Below are 26,101 nucleotides of genomic sequence, written 5' to 3'. Positions count from 1 at the left end.
TGGACTCGCAAATTACAAGACGGCTGGACTCGTACACTACATCACTCGCTCGCTCATTGGGGGAGGCCTATCGCTGCCATGATGATGATGACTCACCGGGAACCTCTGAGGGTCCGTGCTCTGGCTGATCTGGTGCGTGATGATGGCGTCGATGAGGGAGGCGGCCGTCAGCGTGCCTTCCGCACGGCGCGCCTCCGCCGTCGCCGCCGCGTTGGCTGCCGCGGCTTGGGCCGGCGCGGTGTTAACTGTGCTCACTGATACGGCTGGACTCGCACATTACGATACGGCTGGACTCGCAAATTACAAGACGCCTGGACTCGCACATTACAAGACGGCTGGACTCGCACATTACAAGACGGCTGGACTCGCACAACGAGACGGCTGAAGTCACACATTACGATACAGTTGGACTCGCTCATTACAATACGGCTAGACTCGCACATTACAAGACGGCTGGACTCGCAAATTACGAGACGGTTAGACTCGTACACTACATCGCTCGCTCGCTTATTGGGGGAAGCCTATCGCTGAAATAGAGACCTATTGGGCGTCCTATCGCTGAAATGATGATGAGGACTCACCGGGAACCTCTGAGGATCCGTGCTCTGGCTGATCTGGTGCGTGATAATGGCGTCGATGAGCGAGATGGTTGGACTCACACATTACAAGACGGCTGGACTCGCACATTACAAGACAGCTGGACTAGCACATTACAAGACGGCTGGAATCGTACACTACATCGCTCGCTCGCTCATTGGAGGCTTATGTTCAGCGGTGGACGTCCTATAGCTGAAATGATGATGCCGACTCACCGGGAACCTCTGAGGGTCCGTGCTCTGGCTGATCTGGTGCGTGACGATGGCGTCGATGAGCGAGGCGGCCGTCAGCGTGCCCTCTATGGTCAGCAGTGAGCGTCCTATCGCTGCCATGATGATGACTCGCTCATTACAATACGGCTGGACTCGCCCATTACGATAGGGCTGGACTCGCACAACGAGACGGCTGGACTCGCACAACGAGACGGCTGGACTCGCACATTACAAGACGCCTGGAGAATGTGCGAGACATTACAAGACGGCTGGACTCGTACACTACTCGCTCTCTCATTGGGGGAGGCCTATTGGCCGTCCTATCGCTGAAATGATGATGATAATGATGATGATGATGCCGACTCACCGGGAACCTCTGAGGATCTGTGCTCTGGCTGATCTGGTGCGTGATAATGGCGTCGATGAGCGAGATGGCTGGACTCACACATTACAAGACGGCTGGACTCGTACACTACATCGCTCGCTCGCTCATTGGAGGCTTATGTTCAGCGGTGGACGTCCTATCGCTGCCATGATGATGATGATGCCGACTCACCGGGAACCTCTGAGGATCCGTGCTCTGGCTGATCTGGTGCGTGATGATGGCGTCGATGAGGGAGGCAGCCGTCAGCGTGCCTTCCGCTCGGCGCGCCTCCGCCGTCGCCGCCGCGTTTGCCGCCGCGTTGGCCGCCGCGGCTTGGGCCGGCGCGGTGTTAACTGTGCTCACTGATACTGCTGGACGACTGGGGAGAAAAGTTTATTATTATACACACTTGTTGCAGTTGTATGTTGTATGGTTAGTAAAATACACAGCAGGTAGTCCTGGAAACTCAATAAGTTTCCAAATATCTGTGAAAGTTTTAGATTTGACATGAATGGTAAGTTCACACCACATTGAAGCTAAAGCTAAGCTACAGATATAAACTGTCGTCTTAAAGGCGTGATCAACCTGCACCTACCCACAGAACTACATTTCTGAACAAATGCTAAACTTTAAAGAAAACTTTCCAATATCATATTTCGATTCATTTCCCCACTCCTTTTTAAACAAATATTTTATTTATTTTATTTTATTTTTATTGTAAAGAAAACGAACAGAATTTTATAACACACATAGAATTACTAATCAAACTTCACATTTTCCAATAGAGTTTTCAAAAACAGTTCTTACATAACGTTAAGATGTAACGTAATAACGTTTTTGGAATTTATTTTAAATCAAATTCAACAAACAATGTCTTAAACCAGTGTTTTTCAACCTTTTTCATGACGCGACCCCCCTGGTACAAAAAAATATTTCGCGACCCCCCGACCGCTCGCTTTTATTTATTCATGCATTTTATAATGTTACAAAGATGTTGTAGGGACCGAATATTTCAATCCATACAACATTTATGCATTTGGATAATTAGATATCGGATAAATCTATCATTATAACTTTAGTGATTCTTTTACTCAGGTAGTTTACGACCTCTCGCGACCCCCCTACAGAGGCTTGGCGACCCCCCAGGGGGTCGCGACCCACAGGTTGAAAAACACTGTCTTAAACAAACGGTGAATAAATTGATACTACGTTATAACATAAAATAAATAAATATATTATGAGGGTTACTTACGCGTCCTTCCTTTCTATATGGTGCGGCGTGAGCGCGCGGTGTTTGTGCTGTGCGTAGGCCGCGGCCGCGCCTGCGTTTCTTCTCTCATTCTCTTGGGATGACACCACCTGTGAAGGGAAAATACTGTTAAATCTGGATCTTGTAGCATTCTGGGTTTTTGGAAGAAAAAGAAACGTAAAAACGGGTTTGTTTACAAAGAAATGCCAGGCCTGGCTCACTCCGCGCGGTATATCCGATAATTACCTACAGCGAAGCGCCCCGCCGGCGGGTATTATATCAGTCGAGTGTCACGCGCGCGCCCGTCAGGACGCTGGCGTGCGTTGTAGTACCTAATTCTATGATCGAAGATAATATAGAGAATATTATTTAAAAATGGACATAAAGAGAAAGAAATATTGTGCGGCGTTCAGGTGTTTAAATTCGGAAAGAATTCTACCGGATTTATCTTTTTTTCGCTTCCCAAAGATGCTGAAAGGTATGTTGGCCATGTAGGTATTTTTAGGATAGTATAGGAACCTAACCTACCATGACTACTGCTCAGAATGCGTTCGTTCGTTTCAGCCAAATGACGTCCACTGCTGGACAAAGGCCTCTCCCAAGGTTTTTCATAAGGAATGCGTACTTACTTACATACGTACCTCATTACAAATAAGTAGATTAATTATTTTTTCACTATACAGCAACCCTAACAGCGTAAGAAGAGTTCAGAGGCACGCGATAGAAAGAGACAAAACTTGTAGGTGAATAAAATTGTAGGTACGTAGTGCTGTGCGAGCTGAATTCCACTGTATCGCGTCGTAGGAAGACTCGCATTTATTTAAATCGTCTTGCGGAGTAATCCTTCTGTACCTGTACTATTACTTATTGCACAGCCATTAAACCTAACAAAAATGATACAAGTATACTTATGTCATGTCAATATGAAAGAGTTTTTACTGTTTATTCTAATAGCATACAAAAGAGAGTAATAAAAATATCAAAAAGACTTAAGATTGTGTTTTAAAGAAAAGGTTTTGTTCAAAATTACATAGGGTAAACGAACTAAAGTCGCTAACATAGCCCGATGGATTAGCAAGCTGAAGTGGCAATGGGCAGGGCACATAGTACGCAGAACTGACGGCCGATGGGGCAGCAAGGTTCTGGAGCGGAGGCCGCGTACCGGAAAACGCATCGTGGGATTTCCACCCACAAGGTGGACCGACGACATCATAAAGGTAGCAGGAAGGCGCTGGACGCAGGCCGCTACCAACCGGGCAACATGGAAATCATTGGAAGAGGCCTGGCTAGCAACCACCATCTTACCGAAGTCTGTCGCCATAACAACAATGTTAACAGCATTGTTGTGTTCCGGCAGTTAGAGGTAAGATAGCCAGTTCCTCCGTGGTTGAGGATTCCGGGTGAAGCTCGCTTCCACCTTCGGCCTGATCGTCATTTACCATCAGGTGAGATACAGGCCAAAAGCTTCCTCGTTGTGGATAAAAAAAAATTTTGAGCAGTGAACGTCCTATAGCTGAAATGATGATGATGATGAGATAGGGTTGCCATAATAGTAAGATATTATGACGAACATACCTGTTGGTTAAAATAGTAAGACACGGGTCTTAACACGACCTTTATTAATGAGTTACATTATGTATAGTTCCAAAATACTGAACTGTCCTATCCATGACACTGACAGTGGGGCGCCACTGTCAATACCGGATCGCTGGTTCCGATTTTTGCCATGTTGGAAACCATTTAGTTGAACGATGGTAGCGCCCCCCTGTCATTGAGTTTGGTGGGACAGTTCAGCTTGGGTCATCTATACTCACGGCTTGACGTTTACGTGTCTTACTATTTTAATGAGGGTTTTTGGCGAATGAAAGATCCGCTAGATGGCGGGACGTGGATGTGGGGTAACTGCTGCGTGATTGGTGGATCTTGACATATCTGTCAATGTCATGTCAAAAATAACCAATCATGCAGCATTTGGACCTCGCGTCTACGTATTGCCATCTGGCGGATTTTTCAATCGCGAAAACCCTCATTGAAATGGAACGCGAAAGTTTAATTAAAATCTTATACCTGTTGATGTTGCAAATGATGACGCTCGTGCATCTGCTGCTGATGCTGCTGGTGCTGTTGCTGCTGATGCTGATGCTGCTGGTGCTGATGTTGTTGTTGCTGTTGATGCTGATGCTGCTGCTGTTGATGTTGCTGATGCTGTTGATCCATGGACATGTGTCGCTCTTGCATCGCCGCCATTGCGCGCTCGCTGTGCGAAGATTTGGAGGATCAATTTATGTACAATTTGGAGATTGTTATTTGATTAATTATTAGGTCTTAGGCCCAGAACACACGGTGAAACGCGACTGCAACGAAACTGCAACTTCTAGTTACTTTTGAGTTGCATCTAAGTTTCTGCCATAGCGTCCGTTGAGAGACCACATAATTATGACGCGACCAGTTTGAAACCGATTTGAACTGGTCAAACTGCTCGCGTCATGTGTGGCCTTTCAACGGAATCTATGGCAGAAACTTAGATGCAACTCAAAAGTAACTAGAAGTTGCAGTTTCGTTTCACCGTGTGTTCTGGGCCTTAAAATCGAAATCAAATTCAAAAATATTTATTCAGTTTAGACCACAAGTGGCACTGTCTGTGGTTGAAACCGAGTCGAAATGCTCGTTTACAGACTTTTTTGGTATTTGTCTATGCTTGAACTAGTCCTAGTTTCGCAACGCGTCTAAAAACAAGACTTCTACATAACTTTACGAACACAAAATTGGAGTAGTAATTTATAGGTCTAATTTGTTGTTTGTTCACTATATGTAATGACGGACAACTTACAAAAGACGTAATACAACACGATGAATGAGTCTATGAATAAAACTCCCGTTCATCTGTTTTTTATCCACATGTAATTTGCTTGCAGTTACAAGAAATGTAAACAAGAAATAAAATGTTATTTAAGTTATCTTACCGTTCTCTATTTTGTTGAATCGCAATTTGTCTGTCTCTTTCTAGGAATTGCGCTTGCTGCGCTCTTCTGTCTCGTTCTAACACCTGTAAAGAAATTGCTTTCTGAATGCATGATATAAATAAATACTACAGTTCAATTTAAAATAATGTTGAAATCTTAAAACTTGTCGTTGTTAAAGCATAGTTTCTTTGACGATTATAAATTTTATACAATTAGTGCCAATAATATTGTGAATGAAGTTTCCAACGTACATGTACCTGGTATTGTAAATGCTGCTGATGGTACTTCTGTGCTATCGCTATGTCCCTCTGCATTCTGTCTTGAAGTCTGTGAAGAACGACGATTCATGAGTCTCTATTGCTAATATCAAGTCACAATTCTGGTGCCATTGGCGACTGACATGGCTTAATTGGACGGACGGCTTGAGATATCCTCAGTCCGGGATATCATTTATTTTTTAGACAATTAGGTTGATTCAAGCCTGTGTATTTACACTATACACGTGTCCCATCTGAGAATAGAAATTACAACTTCTGAGCCACCTAGCTGGCTTTTAACGGGACTATTACCACCTATATTTCCCACCATTTCAATATCTGCGTCACTAGGATTTAGCACTACAGCTTGAACACCAATAAAACCCAACCATGCAACAGAACTCAGAAGAACATAGGAGGAGTTCGAAGTTAAGGATCGACTTCCTTCCAGTGCTATTATACTTCACGATGATGCCCTAGCTAGCTGGTGAAGTGTAGTGGGATGGAAAGGCTACATAGTCGTGGTAGTAGGCTAGCTAACTTGTCCCTTACAATGGGAACGGCGAACGGGAGAAGGATTCTACATAACTGATGTCTTGGCGATGGCATAGCTAGTTTATGGGGTGAGGGGGGGCTAACATTTCGTCGCGCAGCCTTAGCTATTTCTTCTTCTTCTTCTTTTCGTGTCGACAACAAACCTACACAGTGTCAGCCCAAAACTTAGCTATTTTGTGAGGGGGGACTGCATACGATGGTAATGACTTAGCTAGCTCGTAGGGTGGTCGAGGAAGGGGGAAGGGGGGTTACCTAGTTTATGGGGGTTATGGGGCTACATACCTGACGTCATGGTGGTGGGAGACGAGCGGCAGATGCTTGGGGTCAGGTTATCTAGCTTGTGGGGGGAAGTGCATACCTGAAGTGGTGGTAATGACTTAGCTAGCTTCTAGGGTGGTCGAGAACGAGGGAGGGGGAGGATCTACATAACTAATATCTTGGTAATGCCCTAGCTAGTTCATGGGGACTTATGGGGGCTACATACCTGACGTCATGGTGGTGCGAGACGAGCGGCAGATGCTTGGGCTCGGGCTTGGGCTCGGGCTTAGCTAGCTTGTGGAATGTCAGGGAACGAGGGAAGTGGGGATCTACATAACTGATGTACTGGTGGTGGCCTAGCTATTTCAAAAAGGGGGGGGCTACATAGACGTAGTGAAGGCCTAGCTAGCTTGTAGGGAGGTCGAAAACGAGGGAAGGGGGGCCTAGCTAGTTTATGGGGGTTATGGGGCTACATACCTGACGTCATGGTGGTGGGAGACGAGCGGCAGATGCTTGGGGTCAGGTTATCTAGCTTGTGGGGGGAACTGCATACCTGAAGTGGTGGTAATGACTTAGCTAGCTTCTAGGGTGGTCGAGAACGAGGGAGGGGGAGGATCTACATAACTAATATCTTGGTAATGCCCTAGCTAGTTTATGGGGACTTATGGGGGCTACATACCTGACGTCATGGTGGTGGGAGACGAGCGGCAGATGCTTGGGCTCGGGCTTGGACTCGGGCTTAGCTAGCTTGTGGAATGTCAGGGAACGAGGAAAGTGGGGATCTACATAACTGATGTACTGGTGGTGGCCTAGCTATTTCAAAAAGGGGGGAAGGGAATGGGGGGCTACATAGACGTTGTGGAGGCCTAGCTACCTTGTAGGGAGGTCGAAAACGAGGGAAGGGGGGCTTAGTTAGTTTATGGGGGGTTATGGGTCTACATACCTGACGTCATGGTGGTGGGAGACGAGCAGATGCTTGGGGTCAGGTTATCTAGCTTGTGGGGGGAACTGCATACCTGAAGTGGTGGTAATGACTTAGCTAGCTTCTAGGGTGGTCGAGAACGAGGGAGGGGGAGGATCTACATAACTAATATCTTGGTAATGCCCTAGCTAGTTCATGGGGACTTATGGGGGCTACATACCTGACGTCATGGTGGTGGGACACGAGCGGCAGGTGCTTGGGCTCGGGCTTGGGCTCGGGCTTAGCTAGCTTGTGGAATGTCAGGGAACGAGGGAAGTGGGGATCTACATAACTGATGTACTGGTGGTGGCCTAGCTATTTCAAAAAGGGGGAAGGGAATGGGGGGGGGGCTACATAGACGTTGTGGAGGCCTAGCTAGCTTGTAGGGAGGTCGAAAACGAGGAAAGGGGAGCCTAGCTAGTTTATGGGGGTTATGGGGCTACATACCTGACGTCATGGTGGTGGGACACGAGCGGCAGATGCTTGGGGTCAGGTTATCTAGCTTGTGGGGGGAACTGCATACCTGAAGTGGTGGTAATGACTTAGCTAGCTTCTAGGGTGGTCGAGAACGAGGGAGGGGGAGGATCTACATAACTAATATCTTGGTAATGCCCTAGCTAGTTCATGGGGACTTATGGGGGCTACATACCTGACGTCATGGTGGTGGGACACGAGCGGCAGGTGCTTGGGCTCGGGCTTAGCTAGCTTGTGGAATGTCAGGGAACGAGGGAAGTGGGGATCTACATAACTGATGTACTGATGGTAGCCTAGCTATTTCAAAAAGGGGGGAAGGGAATGGGGGTGCTACATAGACGTTGTGGAGGCCTAGCTACCTTGTAGGGAGGTCGAAAATGGAGGAAGGGGGGCCTAGCTAGTTTATGGGGGTTATGGGGCTACATACCTGACGTCATAGTATTGGTCTAGCTAGCTTGTGGGATGTGGGGGAACGAGAAAAGGGGGATCTACATACATGTGGGACTTAGTTAGTTTATGGGGGGTTATGGGTCTACATACCTGACGTCATGGTGGTGGGACACGAGCGGCAGGTGCTTGGGCTCGGGCTTGGGCTCGGGCCGCGGCACGGGCAGGGCGCTGGCTGCCGACGCCACGTCTACAAGCGAATTGAAAGCTTCGTGACCTGCGTACAACACGGCATGTTACAAGGGCTCGCGATCGCGATCGTGAGCTTAGCGTTGCTATAGTCTGGTCCGTGAGCACGTAGAATTTTGTCCAATGACCCCAAGCTACCCCAAGCTACCCTACGGCTGGCATAGGAGGAGGACCGCTAGCGCTGCACGGCACCAGATGGTGCCATCCGTGCCGTGAATGTCAGGCCTCAGAAGGGGGAGAACTGATATAGGGACAAGGACGTAGAAAAATAACTTGTAGGGAGTCAAGAAGTGTGGCGCGGTGGAGTGCAATCTGCCCTAGGCAGCCGCAATTCCGCGCACACCTCCCGCGATTCGGCCAGTATAACCGCAAGGTTGGTATGGCCATGGGTGGTGGTGGGTTGACCCCAAGCTACCCATCCTTATCGCACGCGCGTAATTATGTTGCTGTCGCGCTCGCACACTCACTGCAGGTGCCAGTTACACAGTCGCGACAGCAATATAATTACGCGCGAGCGATAAGGATGGGTAGCTTGGGGTCATTGGCCAAATTCTACGTGCTCACGGACCGGGCTTTAGGGGGCCAGGTTTTTACGGTATCATGACTTATTTCTTTTTTTTTTCATGTCACACAGTATACATTAACATCTTCTGCCAAACTGTGACACAGTTTGTCGGCAGCAGTTTTGATTTCATTAGAACGCCAAATTGTCCCATTTTTCACATAGTTTACTTTTTGATTTAGTTTATTCAAAAGAGTGATATCACCTGAGTAAAGAGTGTTTTTGGTGCTTTCATATCACCTCACTCGACTTTGGCAGAGACTTTTGTGAATAAAGGCGACATTTTTATTAATCTTGTAGACTTTTGTCACCCACATCATCTCAACAATAATGTCAACTATCATCAAACCCTATCCCATTATTATATGTTTATATTTATACCTTGTGGCTGTACCCAAAGTCTTTGACTGTACCCAAGGTCTTAGAAACCCAATCTCTTTTTTTTTGTAACACTGGACCTGGCAACACTATGTTCACACCGCCAATCAATGAGGGCTATCGTATTTGCGTTTACCAGTTGACACCACTGTCATACCCCGCAAATACAGTAGTCCTCATTCAAAATACTTTTTACGATCTTTTCAAATGATTTTCTGTATTGTTCTACATAGAATAACTAAAGAAATATAGGTTTATGGGTTTACTAATATATTTTTATGGCATTATGTCGTTATTTGGTCTAATACAAAGATCGCTTGCCAAGAAGCTTTGTAAAAACACTTAAGAAATTATCAAATTCATGTGGTAAAGTGAAATATCATACCTGGAGGAGGATGCGGATGAGGATGCGGATGATAGGAGTGCCTCTGGATGACTGACACAGGTCCCTCTCTTTCCCTCCTTGGCGAGTATTGCGGCGATGGCGCCCTGTGGTCTCTAGGGTCCCTAGGATCCCGAGGGTCCCTAGGATCTCTAGGGTCCCTAGGGTCCCTAGGATCTCTAGGGTCTCTAGGGTCCCTCGGGTCTCTAGGGTCCCGTGGGTCCCGAGGAGGGTCCCGCGGTGGGTCCCGGTCACGTCGCGCGCCGCCGTGCATCTGCTGTGAGGTTATGAAGTCCGCCATGATGATCTGGCGTTGTTCTAATCCGTATGGACTCCGGGAGTAGCCGGCTGCCGTCGCGTTCTGTGGAAAGTACACGTTTTTGAGATACTTTTGGATAGATATAACAATAAAAACGTTAATATGAACCAAACAGTTACATAGAGTATGTATTACTTTACAAATACATAGGGGCCTCCTGATTACTCCTACTAAACTAGGTTTATAAAACAAGTGTCGGGCAAAACTCACATCATACATAAGCAAAATTAATTAGTTTTTTTTATGCAGAATCAGGCAGGTATTTGAGCGCAATCGTACCTGATATAAAGTGAGATACAGTTTAGGGTGGTACATACCTACCCAGTAAAATGCATTATAAAAGTAAGTAACATAGCATTATAGCTTATATCGATGTATATTTTAAAGACTGTAAGCCCTTGAAAAGGAGGCTGACAATAGTAACTGAGTTTCTTGCGCTGCTTCTTCTCAGCACATTTATTGTCCCGAAGCAGTAGTATGGTTAATACTAGTGTAATAATATAATAGTGTAATAGTGTAGTAATAGACATGTAAAAGTGCTTTTTAAAAGACTATTTGCAAAAATAAATGAGTTTTATGAGCTTTTTGTCAAAAGTTGTATGAATGTGTAGGGAAGGATTTATCACGTAAATGACATTTATGCGCTATGCTTGAGCGCGAAGCTCAAGACCGAACACGATGGAGGACTGTTGTGGACGCCCTCTGCCCCATCTAGGGGACATAGGACCTTAATGCCCGTTTTCACCATCAATCCCTAATTATTAAGTGACCCCTATGGTAACACGTAATAGGAATTTTTTTTCATAGGCGTCACTTAAAAATTAGGGATTAATTGTGAAAACGGGCACTAGTCAAGTACAAGTCAAGTTGTAGTTAATGAGTAACTCACTTGCGAAAACGACGGTGAATGCGGCCTGGGCTGCTGCGGCGCCCCGTAGTAGGGCCCGCTCGGGCTCCGTCGCTTGTAGAACTCGAAGCCCCGCTTGTCGTGGTGCACCGGCGTTCCGGCGGTGATGGACCCGCCTTTAGGTTCCGGCGGCGTCCGGCGCGGCTCGAAGCGGGTTTCGACCGGCGTGCCGAGAGTTATTGAACCCTGGGGTAGAAGGAAATAGCATTTAATATGTATAAAGGCAATAAAGTATTATTTTATCTTATCTTATCTTATCTTAATATGGATGACTGATTAGAAAGAGACTGGTTTTGTTCAGTTTTGATTTAGAGTCATTGTGTAAGGTATGTGTTATGAATCGACATTAGATAATAATCTTGATTTAAAACTGTTTGATGTGTATTTTTAAATTCAACTCATTTATTGGCTTGAATCTATTTATTTTCACTTTACATGTTATTCAGCCTATAGTATGTTTTATTTTGTATTTACGCCATCTTGTTAGTAATAATTATATTCTGTGCTATTTTGTAGTACGCGCCCCGACGCAACCTCAATAAAGACACTAACTTTATACGAGTAAATAACCCAACTGTTTATAGTCACTAAGTCGCATGTAACCTAAGTCCCTAAGTCGTATAACGTTATTTGTGAATAAATTACTTTTTCATAAAAATGACACAAAGTGAGCAGTATTTAAGTTCAGACATCATGTCCAGTGGTAGAGGAAAGATCCCCTTTGTGATCACTGTACCTTAATTTTTGGCCACCCATCTGGATTTACTATCAATAATACTGTAAAATTTTAATGATTTCTTAGTTTAAACTGAAAATTAGTAATTAAATTTGTAATTTTGTAATTTCTATTTTAAATTTAAAGTGGCCAAAAATGGTGTAAGGCTGCGGTCTCCTATTAAACGCTATACGCGGCGTACGACAACAACGTCGAACGTTCCTATCGACTTTCATAATAAGCCGACGTCGACGTCTGAAAAAGTCAGAATTAGGAAGAGGAAGAGAACAGAATTAAAAACTTAATTAATTTTAAATTATCTGTAAATTAAGATTTTTGGTTGTATTGTGATTGAAAAAAGTAGTTGAAATTGGCAAAATAGTGACGTCACTGGCTAGTATTGCCATACAAAATCTATGAGACTTGTTTTGACAGTTTTAAAAAGTACGTCAATTGATTGGTGGTGTCAAATACCCTATTGTGTCGCGGTCTACGGCAACACTTGAGTAAAGCAGGGGTCTCCAAACTTTGAAGCCTTGGGGTCATAATAATTATTTCGGTATGTTGCAGAGGCCTTAATAATTTTAATTTTTCTGCCCATCTATACAAACATGAGCTTAGTTTTAAGCTGTCGCGGGCCGGATATGACCCGAAGTCCGTAGTTTGAAGACCCCTGTAGTAAAAGGCTGCTATCACTGACTCTTTATGGTTTAAAAGAGTTCTTTGACTTGCTGTAGTTCTGTTCTTTTTAGAATCATCGCTAAATTATCGTTGTTTCTACTTGATTTTTGCATGCTATCTAATTTTAGCTAAGTATCGTTCTCACTGTCTGTACCTAACATCTTTGTATACCATGTTTAATTGCAAAAATGATTATGGTAGCTGGAAGTGTGGCTCATACTACGTGGCCTACGGCGTTTATAAGAGACCACAGCCTAAAGAAGAAGGTACTGCTGCCCTAGGGTTGGCGGCGGGTTTATACAGTCAGCGTCAAATAGTTCGGTGACACACAAAGTGGCCAAAAAGTCGTGTTGTGAAGTTTTTGACTACTTTAGCCTAAAGAAGAAGGTACTGCTGCCCTACAAGTGTTGGTATAGTAGTACCTTGGGGTTGGCGGCGGGCTTGGCCGCGGGACGAGCCGGTGCGGGAGAGCCCTTGGCTGAGCTGTTGTATGGCGTGGACGATCACAGTGGACCACAGTTCCAATTTTACTCACAAATGGCGATTCCTTGCGATAGAACGAGACGACATACCCAAAGAATTTAGGACATTAAGTATTTGTAATTTGAAGAAACACTTGAGTAAAGCAGAGGTCTCCAAACTTTGAAGCCTTGGGGCCATAATAATTATTTCGGTATGTTGCAGAGGCCATAATAATTTTAATTATTCTGCCCATCTATACAAACATGAGCTTAGTTTTAAGCTGTCGCGGGCCGGATATGACCCGAAGTCCGTAGTTTGAAGACCCCTGTAGTAAAAGGCTGCTATCACTGACTCTTTATGGTTTAAAAGAGTTCTTTGACTTGCTGTAGTTCTGTTCTTTTTAGAATCATCGCAAAATTATCGTTGTGTTTCTACTTGATTTTTGCATGCTAACTAATTTTAGCTAAGTATCGTTCTCACTGTCTGTACCTAACATCTTTGTATACCATGTTTAATTGCAAAAATGATTATGGTAGCTGGAAGTGTGGCTCATAGTACGTGGCCTACGGCGTTTATAAGAGACCACAGCCTAAAGAAGAAGGTACTGCTGCTCTAGGGTTGGCGGCGGGTTTATACAGTCAGCGTCAAATAGTTCGGTGACACACATAGTGGCCAAAAAGTCGTGTTGTGAACTTTTTGACTACTTTAGCCTAAAGAAGAAGGTACTGCCAGGCCTGTTCATCTCCGCGAGTTTACATCGAAAACAAAACACGCACGATGGCCCACCTACAGGATACTATTCGACAAGGCCTCACATACGAGCGAACATTGACACACGCACGCGTATTCTTGTGTATGATGGAAGAAAATAAAGAAAATGGTGTACTAAATACTGTGCAGTATTTAACTGCCTAAATAATAATAAAAACACAGAATGTACTTTTTTAAGTTGCCTCAAGACACTGAGAGGTAAATAAGTAGTTAATATTATTCATGATAATTCATGCTAAATCATGTATTTCCTCCGCCATTTTCCGCAGTTTGGCACCTCACGTCACATAATTTTACCGAAGTCAGCCCTATAGCTTCGGCGCAGTGCCGATCACTGACGTTTGTCAACAAAATGGTGCTTGACTCTTGAGACAGGCTAAATTACACCATATTGTTAATGACATTGAGCATACATTTTTTTAAATATCTTCGCGAAGTAAAACTTCTGTACGTAGTACTTATTATTATTCTGTGGTACTGCTGCCCTACAAGTGTTGGTATAGTAGTACCTTGGGGTTGGCGGCGGGCTTGGCCGCGGGACGAGCCGGTGCGGGAGAGCCCTTGGCCGAGCTGTTGTATGGCGTGGGCGATTCCCGCTCCGCTTGGCGGTACGCGGGTTGGTACTCATTTGAGTTGCGGTACGGCTGAAACGTAAACGCTCAGTCAGTAAAAGCCTATTGGCCTATAGCCTATAAGACTATAATGAAAGTCTATTGGTTTTGTTTCTATAATCGCAACTTGTTGAAGAGTTTTTTTTATCGAATGAAATCGATGTGGATTGCACAATAGACTAATTATTATATTATTATCATGTATAATGGCGCGTATGGCGATTCGATAGCACACGTTAAAAATACTAAATTTCTTCTTTCTGCTTTTCTGTCTGTCGTTTCGATTGAATGAAAATTTGCCAAGAGAGAAAAAGACATTATTGGGTATCAATTTGTCAAAACAACAGAATAAGTAAGAATAGAATAGCCCATCGCATAAAGTTCCTACCGCCTATAAAGGCCTACCCCTACTTTTAAAATTCATTTTTGTACGATAGTCAATTCAAACCGCTATTAAAATAACTACAAAATTACTATAAAAGGTTTTATAACTTGTAAAAAGATATTAGGGTCTAAATACACGCGCGCGACGACGTTAGCTACTCTCGAACTATCATCTGTCACTTATAACCCGACATTGGACAGCAGTCCATTGGCCATATTTAAAAAACATTTGACAAAAATTTTGACTGGCACTGGACAGCGATCCATTGGCCATGAGTACAAAAATATTTGAACATCCAGATTTTTGCCCGACACTGGACTATAGCCAATTGGCCATAAAATTTGAAAATCCTGTTTTTTTACCGGCACTGGACAGTGGCGCATTGGCCATAAATTACAAAAAACTCAGATTTTCGGACGTTAACAGTAATATGATACTTACAGGCTTATTGGGGTGTGGGAAGGCTAATTCGTGTCGCGGCCGCTTGACGCTTAGATCTAGCAGCGGCTCCGCTCGCGGCTCTATGTGTAGCACCACCACTCCGTCCTGGTAATAAAATACAGAGGTTGTTACAAAAAGCTAGATAAAGTCCGGTCGCCGAGCACGTAGAATTTTGTCCAATGAAGACTGTGCGACGGGAGGCCGCAGTAAGTGTGCGAGCGCGATAGGAATATAATTACGCGCGAGCGATAAGGACGGGTAGCTTGGGGTCATTGGACGAAATTCTACGTGATCGGCGACCGGACTTTAGATCAGTATTTTAATAGGGATGTTTCATAGGTAAAAGAACTAGAGTTTGAATTAGTCCGTCAGTTAACTTATCAAAAAATACTCGACACGTATTTATCACTTTTTCAAACTAAAGAGATAAAGGGCGCCAAAGTTCAAAATAAAAGGCCCGCGCTGGAGCAGAAAAGTTCTCGAGTGGCCACACCAGGGCCGGAAGACGTAGCGTGGACAGGCCCCCCACTATGTGGACATCTGGTGAAGGTCGCGGCAGGTGCCTGGATGCGGGCAGCGCAGGACCAGAAAATGTGCTTCTGTCCAGCAATGGACGACACTTGGCAGAAACGAACAACGAACCTTCTGCTGCTGTTGCTGCTGCTGTTGCTGTTGCTGCGACTGCTGCTGCTGCTGCTGCTGCGACTGCTGCGGCTGCGTCAGCGGCGTGATGGTGGCAGGCCTGTGAGGTGACCGCGGTGACGTGCGCTGGTGAGAACTGTTCACTACGCTGAGGGTAGCTAATGTTTCCCGACCGCCGGTCGTTGAGCTTACCTGGAAGGAAAAGGAGGTTTGAAGGAAGACAAAAATAGTACAAGTTTTAGCATCGGACTAAGAAGAGACCTGACTTCAGATCAGTGGTTTAAGTCATAAGGAACCATTTTACCAAATTTCTGTCTTGTCAGGGACCACCTCATAATCGGTCAAAACCAGTTTAACTGCAAAAAAAGTTAAAAGTGGTTTTGACCAAGGTGTGCAAGTGCACTTCGTGGACCACTTGGAATGCCACCAGGGACCACCAGTGGTCCGCGGACCACCGGTTGAGAACCACTGCTTCAGATCGACAAAGATCATTTGGCTAAAGATCTAAATGTAATTAACATAACCCAAAAACCTTATCTTAGGTTAACGCTTCCCAATGCAACGGATTGGCGGCTACAAGAAAATAGCTGGCAGTGCTTAGATAACAAAGAGATCGTACTCTTTGGAGCACCTTAGGAGGTTTCGATCCAATAGAGTTAAGGCAGCGTACTTATTGTTGATTGAAAGGCCGTGTTGCGTAAATTCACTTTATTGCCAGGTCTACACAGTTTAGTTCAATACTTTTTTAGGGTGAGCACCCTTCAATCTAGGAGAGGCATTGCTGGCATGGCTACGCTCTATAAGATCTTGAATTCCGAATGTGACTGCAGTGAACTGTTGAGCCATTTTTCACTTAAGATAGGTGGTAGTAAAAGAACGCAAAAACTTTTTTCCCTGCCAAAATGTCAGAATAATGTAACGTACAACAATCCAGTGTTCCGAATGTGTAGAGCTTACAATGAAATTAGCAAGGATCTAGATGTTTTCTCACTTTCTCGTGCATCTTTTCTTAAATTGTGTAGGTGCAAATTGTAAACTAACATGCATGTATTTATTAGAATTATTACTGTATCACTTAAATCAAAGCTAGACTAAAACGAATGTTGTGTTCAGCTACAATCGGAGTGCAAATTAATTGTTAATCTTTGTTCAATGTACTTTATTTTTAAGCCATGATTTGCAATCTGTTGCTGTACCTTAATAAATAAATAAATAAATAAATAAATAAATAAATAAATACAGCACAAATGGAAACCACGTACGGCCAGGTCGGAGTCAGAGCGGCCACAAGACCGAACGCACGAATGATACATTCTGAGCGTTGTAGCTGGCCGAGTAAACTGTCCATTTATCATGCAGTGGGTTTTAATTTAATTTTTATGATGTAAGACTGACTGTTTTGGCTTTTGAATATTTCTCCCTATTGTATGGACTGTATAGTGTCTGAAATAAATTTATTGATTTGATTTGATTTAGTGTTGGAACCCAACAAGAGTTACATATTTTCAGTTCTATCCATCACTGACGCTCATCCTGGCACCTCACTGCGTGAAAAGGATGGAAACATTCGAAACTTGAAGCGCATCTGTAACGCTTCATGCAATAGCCTGAAATATGTTAAAAATAATAAATAAAAATGTGCTCACTTTCAACTGGTTAGGTTTCTGCGCGGGCGCCGGTTGCTTGTTCTTCGTTAAGCTAATCTCGATCATATTCAGCACCACGTCTCGCACCGTGAGCGGCGCCGCGTGGGGCCCGTTGCGCAGCGCCCCGGCGCCCCCGTTGGGCCCTGTGGGTCCCGTGGGCCCCGTAGCGGCGGGGGCCACGCTGCAAGGCGTGGATGGGGGCGCCGACGATACTGGGGGGAGGGATGTGGGAGGGAGGATCTGTGGGGGAAAGCGTTTGTTAGAAAAATTCTATTAGCATTTAGAGTAGGCGCACACCGTTGATTTTTAGTTGGCCGATAGTTGTGCCTGATTTTAAATTGTATGAAGATGCGGCCAAATTGAATCGGCGTAGTGTGCGCACTCCCATACATGCCCATACTGATCAACAGCCCGACTAAACTATCGGCCGACGAAAAATCAACGGTGTGCGCCTACTCTTACGAGTATAATTTTTACAAAATATATTTTATGTGCGTCAAACGTAGTTTTTTCACGTCCCAGTACGATCCCTGCCACTATTTCGGGACTGTAGCTCTTCATAATTAGTTTTAATACGATGAGAGCAAAAATGAAAAACTGTATTGCGTTTGTTCTAGTCTGACATCATTATTTTATGTATTCTAATTTCTTCCTGTCCTTGACAGGGACAGTAAATTTCTGGTCTACACCAGTATTTTCAAATTCAATTTTTTTATTGCATATTAAGTGCTATATTTAGAAGTAGCGAAAGAAAAATTGACATTACTGTCTTATCAACAGTAAATATATCAGTGAGAGCTAGACAGTTATACGTTTTTTTCTGTAATCTTCAACTTCTTTTTTTTAAAGCCCTTTTTAATGTCTTCATTATGAATAGGATTTCTTAAAACCCTTTATAATCAGTGCTGTGACATTCATTGTAATAGGCTAGTTTTCTAAAAAAATTTTTTTTAGTCCGTCATGTTTAATATCAAAAAATATTGGACACATATATTTTTATTTGTCAATCTAACAAATAATTACATAGTTATGGTGCGTTGAAGTTCCGCACGACGTCACAACGTGCGGCACTTTTATGCAAGCATTGAAATCACGGGCGTCTTCTTATGAACTTTGGCGCGCTTTATCTCTTTAAATTTTCATTAGTTTGAAAAAGTGAAAAATACGTGTAGAGTATTTTTTGATAAGTTAACTGACGGACTAATTAAAACTCTTGCTTTTTGACCCAGGAAACATCCCTATTTGTACCAACCTTAGCGCTAGGCGCATCATTCTCCTCATCAGCAGTTTCCGTCGCCGACGAGTCGTACTCATCCCTCCTCGGCCTCCGGGGCGCGGCGGCGTCCGTCCGGGGCCCCGGCAGAGGCGGCGCGGGCGCGGGCGGGGCGCCGCCGGGGCCCGCGCCCTCCGAGTCGGCGGAACTGCCCCCGGTCTCGTCGGAGGAACTCCGAGCGGTTGAGAGGCGCTCCGCTGCGGCCCCCGCTAGGCATGTCTCGAGTTGGTACTTTTTTCTGTGGATAGATAGTGGATTTTAATAGTTAGTCATAGATGTGCAGTACGTAGAAAAACCCCGATTGTGGTACTTAAATACTACAATAAGCCACGATAGCCGAACGGTGAAGGGGTCGGACTGGCCGACTCGTGATCCGGGGAACGCGGGTTCGGTCCCCGCCGCCGTTTGACTATGTGGTGAGCTCACTCGTAACACAAGCATATTTAGCTTAGTACGAGGGGCTAACGGGAGTATTAGTAATTTGTGCAATAACAAATTACTAATAATCTTTTTAAAAAAAAAATTATTAATTCGCACTGAAGGGAATTCGGTCCTTAACTTCGAACTCCCCTCATAGTCCTCTGATTCATTTCGCAGTGAGTCCAATGATAGTTAAGTCTTTCCCCTGGGTCAAAACTTTATTGGCGGCAGTCCTGGATCTGTCAATAGGCCGTATAAGCTGCGGCCTAGGGGCGGCAGATTTCAGATGACGCTTACTCGATTTCGAAGATAAAAGTATTTCAGAAAATAAAGATCCAACCCCACCCTAGCCTACGGGCGGCAAAACTATAAAACTGTAATTCCGCCACTGATTGGCGGTCAAGCTGTAGATCCTCCACAGGAGTTGAAGCGGTGAGAACGAAAGATGGGAATAGTCCCAATGAGACGAGGTAATATAGTCGGCAGAGGCGCGCTACGCTGTTTATTGCCGCCGCGTGGTTTCTAGAATAGTGTCGCTTTAGTGTTAGCTACATACCTGTAACTGAAGTAGCTTACGCTGAGAGTAGCGGGCGAATATTTTGCGCTATTGTCACCTATCCTATTGGTTGATTATGGTCAACATGGTTCTGGAAATGTCAGTTGAATCATGGCTATTCGCTAAAAGTGATAGCTCCGCACCTGTAGCTGAAGTAGCTTACCTTACGCGTAGCGGGCGTGTTTCTAACGCATCTGGTCAACTATCCTATTGGTTTATAATGTCAACAACATGGTTCTTGAAATGTCAGTAGGGTCATGGTTTTTCAAGTCACATAAAGCTATAAATGAGGTTGTGTTCCCCAGTCGATGAGGCACATGATGTCGTGCCCTGCGTGTAGTTTGGCAAGATTAAATAAATATTACTGGCGAAGCCACTCTTGTAGCTGAGTTTTGGGCTGACACTGTGTAGATTTGTTGTCAGTTAGTACCTGTAGGTAAAGTAGAAGGCCTTTAGCGCTGCCGGCGATCTCCCGGCCGCCGCTCCGGCGCGCTCCCAAGCGGTCCCGTGTTCCCTTAAGAGTGCCCGGAAGCGGGACACCTCCTCCTCCGAAGGTTCTGCGCTCTCGCCCGCAGATTCTAACCGTCGGGTGATCCGCTTGAAACACGCCAGGCAGCACTTGCTGAGCTCGCTTGGTATTTCTGTAAAGAATAAAAATCATTTATTTTCTGCACGTAGGCGTTTAAAGAGCGAAGAACTTATAAGTTTTTATGACAGAAATATGAATCAGCGTCATTTTCAGGACGCCGAGTCTCACACATTTAATTTTGCTCCGCGCCAAATAGAACAATCAATTAGTAATGAATTGATTTAACACAGTTTTTGTCGTCTCCCAATGAACAGTAGTGGGTAGACCCCGGTTGGTGTTTGGTGCATTCAAAACTTGCATAACTCGCCGTTGATCTCCAGAGAGCGAAAATGGATAGGCCATTCGCGAGTATGTTTAGTATTTTTTTCCGGGTCCAAATGCCTCTTGTCCTCTCTCTCCTCCAGTAATGGCCGCTTCAGCTTTTTTTCAATGTCTGACTATACTAGCTGATCTGTCTGGCTCTTCATTTGACCTGTAAGACCTGTAAGTATCTAGGCTGCTCCACTTACGTAGCTCCTCCAAGGGCCGCTTGAGCGCGGGGCTTAAGTCAACCGAATGAAATAGCTAGCTTGTCCAGGTCTTCGGTTGACCTGTGAGACCTATGGGATATATCTAGACTACTACACTCACATTGCACAGCGCATTGACCAGCTGAACGATTACGATAGCCCATTAGAGTGTGGATAGACTACTTGCGAGAGTGAAAAGGCCATTTTTTCAGCTCAATCCTATGGGAAGTATCTAGACTGTTTCACTTACGTAGCTCTTCCAATAACGGCCGCTTGAGCGCGGGGCTGAGGTCGTGCCAGCGCGGCGGCAGGTGGCTTGGCCCGTTAGTCCTGTGCTATCACTTGACCTGTAAGTATCTAGACTGTTCCACTTACGTAGCTCCTCCAACAACGGCCGCTTGAGCGCGGGGCTGAGGTCGTGCCAGCGCGGCGGCAGGTGGCGCAGGCGCTTGGCGCGCACGCGCGGGCCCGGGCACGTGGGCACGGGGCAGCGCGTGTAGCGCGACCGCACGCAGCGGCAGTGGCACGGCTCGAGTGTGGATAGATAGTCCATTAGCGAGTAAAGATAGTCCATTTTCCCTCCTCAATCCTGTAGGAAGTATCTAGGCTACTCCACTTACGCAACTCCTCCAGCAGCGGGCGCTTGAGCGCGGGCTGAGGTCGTGCCAGCTAAACTAGCTAGCTTGTCCAGGTGTTCGCTTGAGCTAATCAGTCCTATAGAAAGTATGCAGCTGCTGTTCTTACATCGCTCTTGGCGCTTTGTCTTTGCTAGTCTGTCCAGCTTTTCAGTTGACCTGTAAGACCTGTAAGAGTCTAGACTGTTTCACTTACGTAAATCCTCCAATGGCGGTCGCTTGAGCCAGTTGCTAAGGTTTTCTTGTTGGACTAGCTAGCTTGACCGGCTCTTCAGTTGACCTGTAAGATCTATAAGTGTCTATGTTTACGCAGCTCCTTCAGCAGCGGGCGCTTGAGCGCGTGGCACGGCTCAAGTGTGTATAGGCCACTTTCGTGTATGGATAGGCCTTCTTTCCTGCTCAATCCTGTGGCAAGTGTACTTACGTAGCTCCTCCAGCAGCGGCCGCTTGAGCGCGGGGCTGAGGTCGTGCCAGCGCGGCGGCAGGTGGCGCAGGCGCTTGGCGCGCACGCGCGGGCCCGGGCACGTGGGCACGGGGCAGCGCGTGTAGCGCGACCGCACGCAGCGGCAGTGGCACGGCTCGCATACTCGCGCACCTGCTGCCTCCTCCTGGGAAAATAAGTTGACAATTGGTACTCTAACATCCATAAGCATAGCTACCACCGTATCAACAGAGTAAATACAAATGAGTAGGTCATCTTCATAGAAACGCCCGAGCGCGGTTTGTATGTGAGCGCGCCAATACGTATGCGGCGCGCACGCACACACTGACAAAATTTAGCGTGGATTAGCGGTGAGGTGCGCTGAATCTGGTATCAATGATACAAGGCTCCATGGGCGTACCCAACTTCTGGCAAAACATACCCAGCTTCTGGCCTATTGGGCAAATGAGATTTTTTAGGTAAGTTTGATTTAGTTCCGTCAAAGCGACTTCCAGGGGGGGGACAGCTGGACCCCCAGCCCCCTGGGTACGCCCATACGAGGCTCTCTAGCTTGAGGTATCCATGAGCGTAGCTTCTGCCGTATCAATGATACGGGCTCTCTAGTTATAGGAACCCTCAGGAACGGATTAACCATTAGGCAGAAAGCCCAGACAAAAACTAGTAAACTATAAATTTAAAATCAGAATCTGAATAAAATGTACACTTAGACAAAGTTTGCTCCGTAAAGGGATTTCAAAAATAAAACTGCCATGAATTTCTCTACTCTGTCCGTAGAGGCTGAAGATGGTACATTATATCCATAATCAGGTTTTTACTTTATTTTAGCTTCAAGCTTATTGCTAGAGATTCGTCTAAAAGAAACCAACTGTTACTTTATCTAGGGGGGCTGAAATGTTAAAGTAAACAGTCAATAAACTCACTTGTAGTCCATAATGTGCCGCGCGCGCTCTTGAAACGGTTCGGGTCGCGTTCGGCGCTCCGCACACCGCGCACGCACCGCTCGGCGCACTGGCGACCGTCGTGACGGCCGTGACGGTGACCGCGGCGGTCGGCGTCGCCGTCGCCGTCGTCACGAGGCTTGGCGTCGACGTCACCGGGCCCGGTGTACTGCAAGGTGGTATGCTGGACGGCGTGCTGACGCGCTCCGTAACCGCTGCGGACAAAGGTTATACTGTTAATACAGATTGTTTCTTTCAACATAAAGACTTAACTACTGGACAATAGCCTCCCAAAAGGATTTGGACAACGACCGGTCCTGTGCTACGCCACCGTCACCTCTTTGGCCCGCCGAATGGGAGGCCTATCTATACTACGACTTCTGGCGGCCAAGCTGTAGATCCTGGCTACACAGGAGTTGCAGCGGTGGGAACGAGAGGCGGGAATCGTCCCGTTATACTACGTCTCCTGGTGGTCGCCATTCGAGAACCTATAAGCCCTAACGGATAGCTACATTCTCCGCCTGTCGTATGATCCTAACAGAAAAGATTAGGATTTGAAAAGATTTTAGATTGCCATACCTTCTTTTAAATAAACAACTTGAAAAAATCGAACTGCCTAAGGCGGGATTCGAACCCACGACCTTCCGCTTGCCGGGCTCTTTCAACTGAGCTACTTAGACACTGGATGAACCTGTCGAAATTTTCAAGTGTAATACGCTGTTATGGCCGCGTTTTAGTTCGATTTTTTCAAGTTGCTTTGTTTATTTAAAATTTAGTTTGAGAAGCGACTCTATTCGCTAAGAAATTTTAATATTGCCATACCTTCTGTTGACATTTCACTTATTGAACTCCTAAATTAAATTCAAACTAGACAAACTTCATCAAGTCACTGCTTACGCTTTGACGAGACAAATGAATGTAATCTATAACTTAAAACCCACATTTACATGCTACATAGTAAGGATAAGTTTAATTAGAAGATTTAATTAGAATTATTTAGTAGTAATGAGGACGATGTTCGAGGTCGATTCCATTTTTTAATATAACGTAAAGATAATTGTCTAGTGTACACTTTCATTTATTTTTAGATAGTGAAAATATATTCAACTGAATTATAAAATATGTCTTTGGTACATTAAATTGTTTATAATTAATGAATTATTCTAAAGCTGAGTGACTATAACCATAACCGGTGTTTTTTTGTATGGATATTGACAATTTTGACGATTGTTAAAGTTAAAGTAAGATGGTGCAACCCGGCCTAAGACAAGCCATGTACTATTTTGACAAATAACATACATTTCTTAGAATTTAAATCAACGTTATTGGTCTTATTCCTGAACGCTACAATGTATCATTGATAATGTATCCCCAATCGATTGTAATTAACGGGAACCGATCCCGGGACGCATAATCAGCCGCGCTGAATTCACCATGAGCCGCCATGTTTGGTACACGTCACAGTCTCTAATTTATTGGCTACTGGACTATTATTGATAGGCTTTTGTTTATTTTCAAGAAGTTTATCTAAACCAGTAAAGGTCCCATGGAAAAGTTGAACTGTCATTGCACCAGTAACGAAATTAATCAAGAAAATTACAGTAATTTCGAAGTTAAAGATCAACTTCCCTTCAGTGGACTGCAGTGCAAAGCGGATGACAGAATGTCAATTTTGTCACTTTGGTAAGGTATGAATAAGACTGCTAAGTTGAAAGAATACGCAATGCAGACGTCAGCTTTATAGAGACCAATTAATTTTTAAAAGGTCCTTTGAAGAAACAGGAAAAAATTATGGCCGAAAATGTGATTACTAATGTTAGGAACATGTGAAGGTAAAGACAAAGTCTTATCCCTGCATAAAATCACTGACCAGAGCTAATACTCGCTAAATGCATAAAGTGCTAACTCCGTAATTGACTATCAAATCTGTGCTACCCTCTGGTCCGCGTTAAAATGCGAATTCAGACGAAATCACGTCTAACTGCTGGCCAAACTGAAACATTCAAGCAGTTAATCGCTGTTAAACACCAAAGTTGAACTGCAAGCGGGCTCAATAATTAACACGCTGCGCTTGTGCGCCGACTAACTTAGTTGAGACTAGTGATGGGCAGAGCAGAGCTGACTGTGGTCAGAAATACGATGATTTATTACAAAGAGGAAGGTCAAAGAATTTTATTGTAAAGAGAACTTATATTTTTGTATGTTTGAAACGTAAAACTCAAAAATTACTGGACTGATTTCATAAATTCTTACATTATTAGTAATTAGTTGGTACATTATCTCTGAGTAACATAGGCTATAGCAGATCGAAATTCATGCAGGTGAAGTGTCTAAAAAGTTATTGATATATCAATTAGATAAGTTTATAGGCTACGGTTTTTGATTTGATTTCGATTGAGAACTAGATTCCACAAATTACTGTAGATACAGTATCAGTCATTAAACCTAGACTACGGCTAATGGTCAAGACTGAAAGGCACTTTTTAAATCGTTTATCAACAATTTGTGAACAGTTTAGACTTGTGGCGTTCTATGTACGAATACGAAACAATCCGGACTCATTGGTCCGCCCGCGGCGCTCCGTGCCGCGCGCTCCTGGCTGGCAATGAAAAAAGAAGATTTTATGTTGTCACTTTGACACTTCACTGCGATTTGCTCTTTTGATTTTATTCGGATTGTTAATTTTATTTCTTTTATGTTTTTGTAAATAGTCAATTGTAAATATATTTGTTTATTCAAAGCCGCTTATAATTTGCTGAACATCTATCTCCGATAAATTAATGTGAGGAGACGTTCGATTCGTCTCCCACAGACTTATCGATTTCCGATAGTAACGGAGACTATCGACAAATGCATATTGAACATCACTATCAGTTAGTGTTTGACTGCCGCTGTTGCTCCATAATTTAGCGGCGCCAGGTTTTGCATTCGGGAATTGTAAGGCTGTTAAATGGAAATCGCGTTTGTAAATAAACTACAGTTAGCGCGTAGAGTCGAGGGTTCAAAATACGTATTCATACATGGCTAGATCCGTGTGCTTAGTGCGAGTTTACATTCATGTTCAAGTCATGTCATGAAATGTATGACAGATTGTACAGCGTCCCTTACGGATACTTTCAAGAACTAAAATCTTCATAGAGATTTTGTTGACGCACTCGGTAGCATAAGTAGTTAAGTACTGATTGTAAAAATTTGGAAAATCGCACCTCTTAGAACTAAATGTCATCTTTCTAACGTGATGTTATAGTAAAAAAAACATATTCCCAATTCACCCAGTTCCATTTTAAAATCAAATAATTACCGAGCACAGA

The 26,101-nt window shown here is 44.6% G+C and overlaps 2 protein-coding genes across 2 annotated transcripts; both read right to left on the bottom strand.

The window, feature by feature from the left end:
• Positions 1 to 36: 36 nt before the first annotated feature.
• Positions 37 to 12,967, bottom strand: LOC135082422 (uncharacterized). The gene is made up of 16 exons (XM_063977217.1): positions 12,893 to 12,967; positions 11,057 to 11,260; positions 9,852 to 10,209; positions 8,436 to 8,527; positions 8,071 to 8,187; positions 7,603 to 7,731; positions 7,140 to 7,268; positions 6,682 to 6,815; positions 5,643 to 5,712; positions 5,386 to 5,468; positions 4,490 to 4,679; positions 2,426 to 2,532; positions 1,366 to 1,552; positions 813 to 956; positions 541 to 614; positions 37 to 268 (listed from the first exon to the last, which is right to left on the bottom strand). The coding sequence occupies exons 3-16, from the start codon at positions 10,147 to 10,149 to the stop codon at positions 37 to 39; spliced, it is 1,986 nt and encodes a 661-aa protein (XP_063833287.1). The 5' UTR covers positions 10,150 to 10,209; positions 11,057 to 11,260; positions 12,893 to 12,967.
• Positions 12,968 to 14,188: 1,221 nt separating this feature from the next.
• Positions 14,189 to 23,625, bottom strand: LOC135082421 (nucleolar and coiled-body phosphoprotein 1-like). Its single transcript, XM_063977216.1, has 9 exons — positions 23,613 to 23,625; positions 22,773 to 23,005; positions 21,835 to 22,018; positions 20,108 to 20,318; positions 18,681 to 18,939; positions 17,429 to 17,668; positions 15,783 to 15,974; positions 15,141 to 15,245; positions 14,189 to 14,347 (listed from the first exon to the last, which is right to left on the bottom strand). Exons 1-9 carry the CDS (start codon positions 23,623 to 23,625, stop codon positions 14,189 to 14,191), a joined length of 1,596 nt encoding a protein of 531 aa, XP_063833286.1.
• Positions 23,626 to 26,101: the final 2,476 nt, after the last annotated feature.

This window comes from Ostrinia nubilalis, chromosome 21 (genome assembly GCF_963855985.1).
Source record: "Ostrinia nubilalis chromosome 21, ilOstNubi1.1, whole genome shotgun sequence".
Taxonomy (NCBI): Eukaryota; Metazoa; Arthropoda; class Insecta; order Lepidoptera; family Crambidae; genus Ostrinia; species Ostrinia nubilalis.
This window is presented reverse-complemented; position numbering and strand designations above follow the sequence as displayed.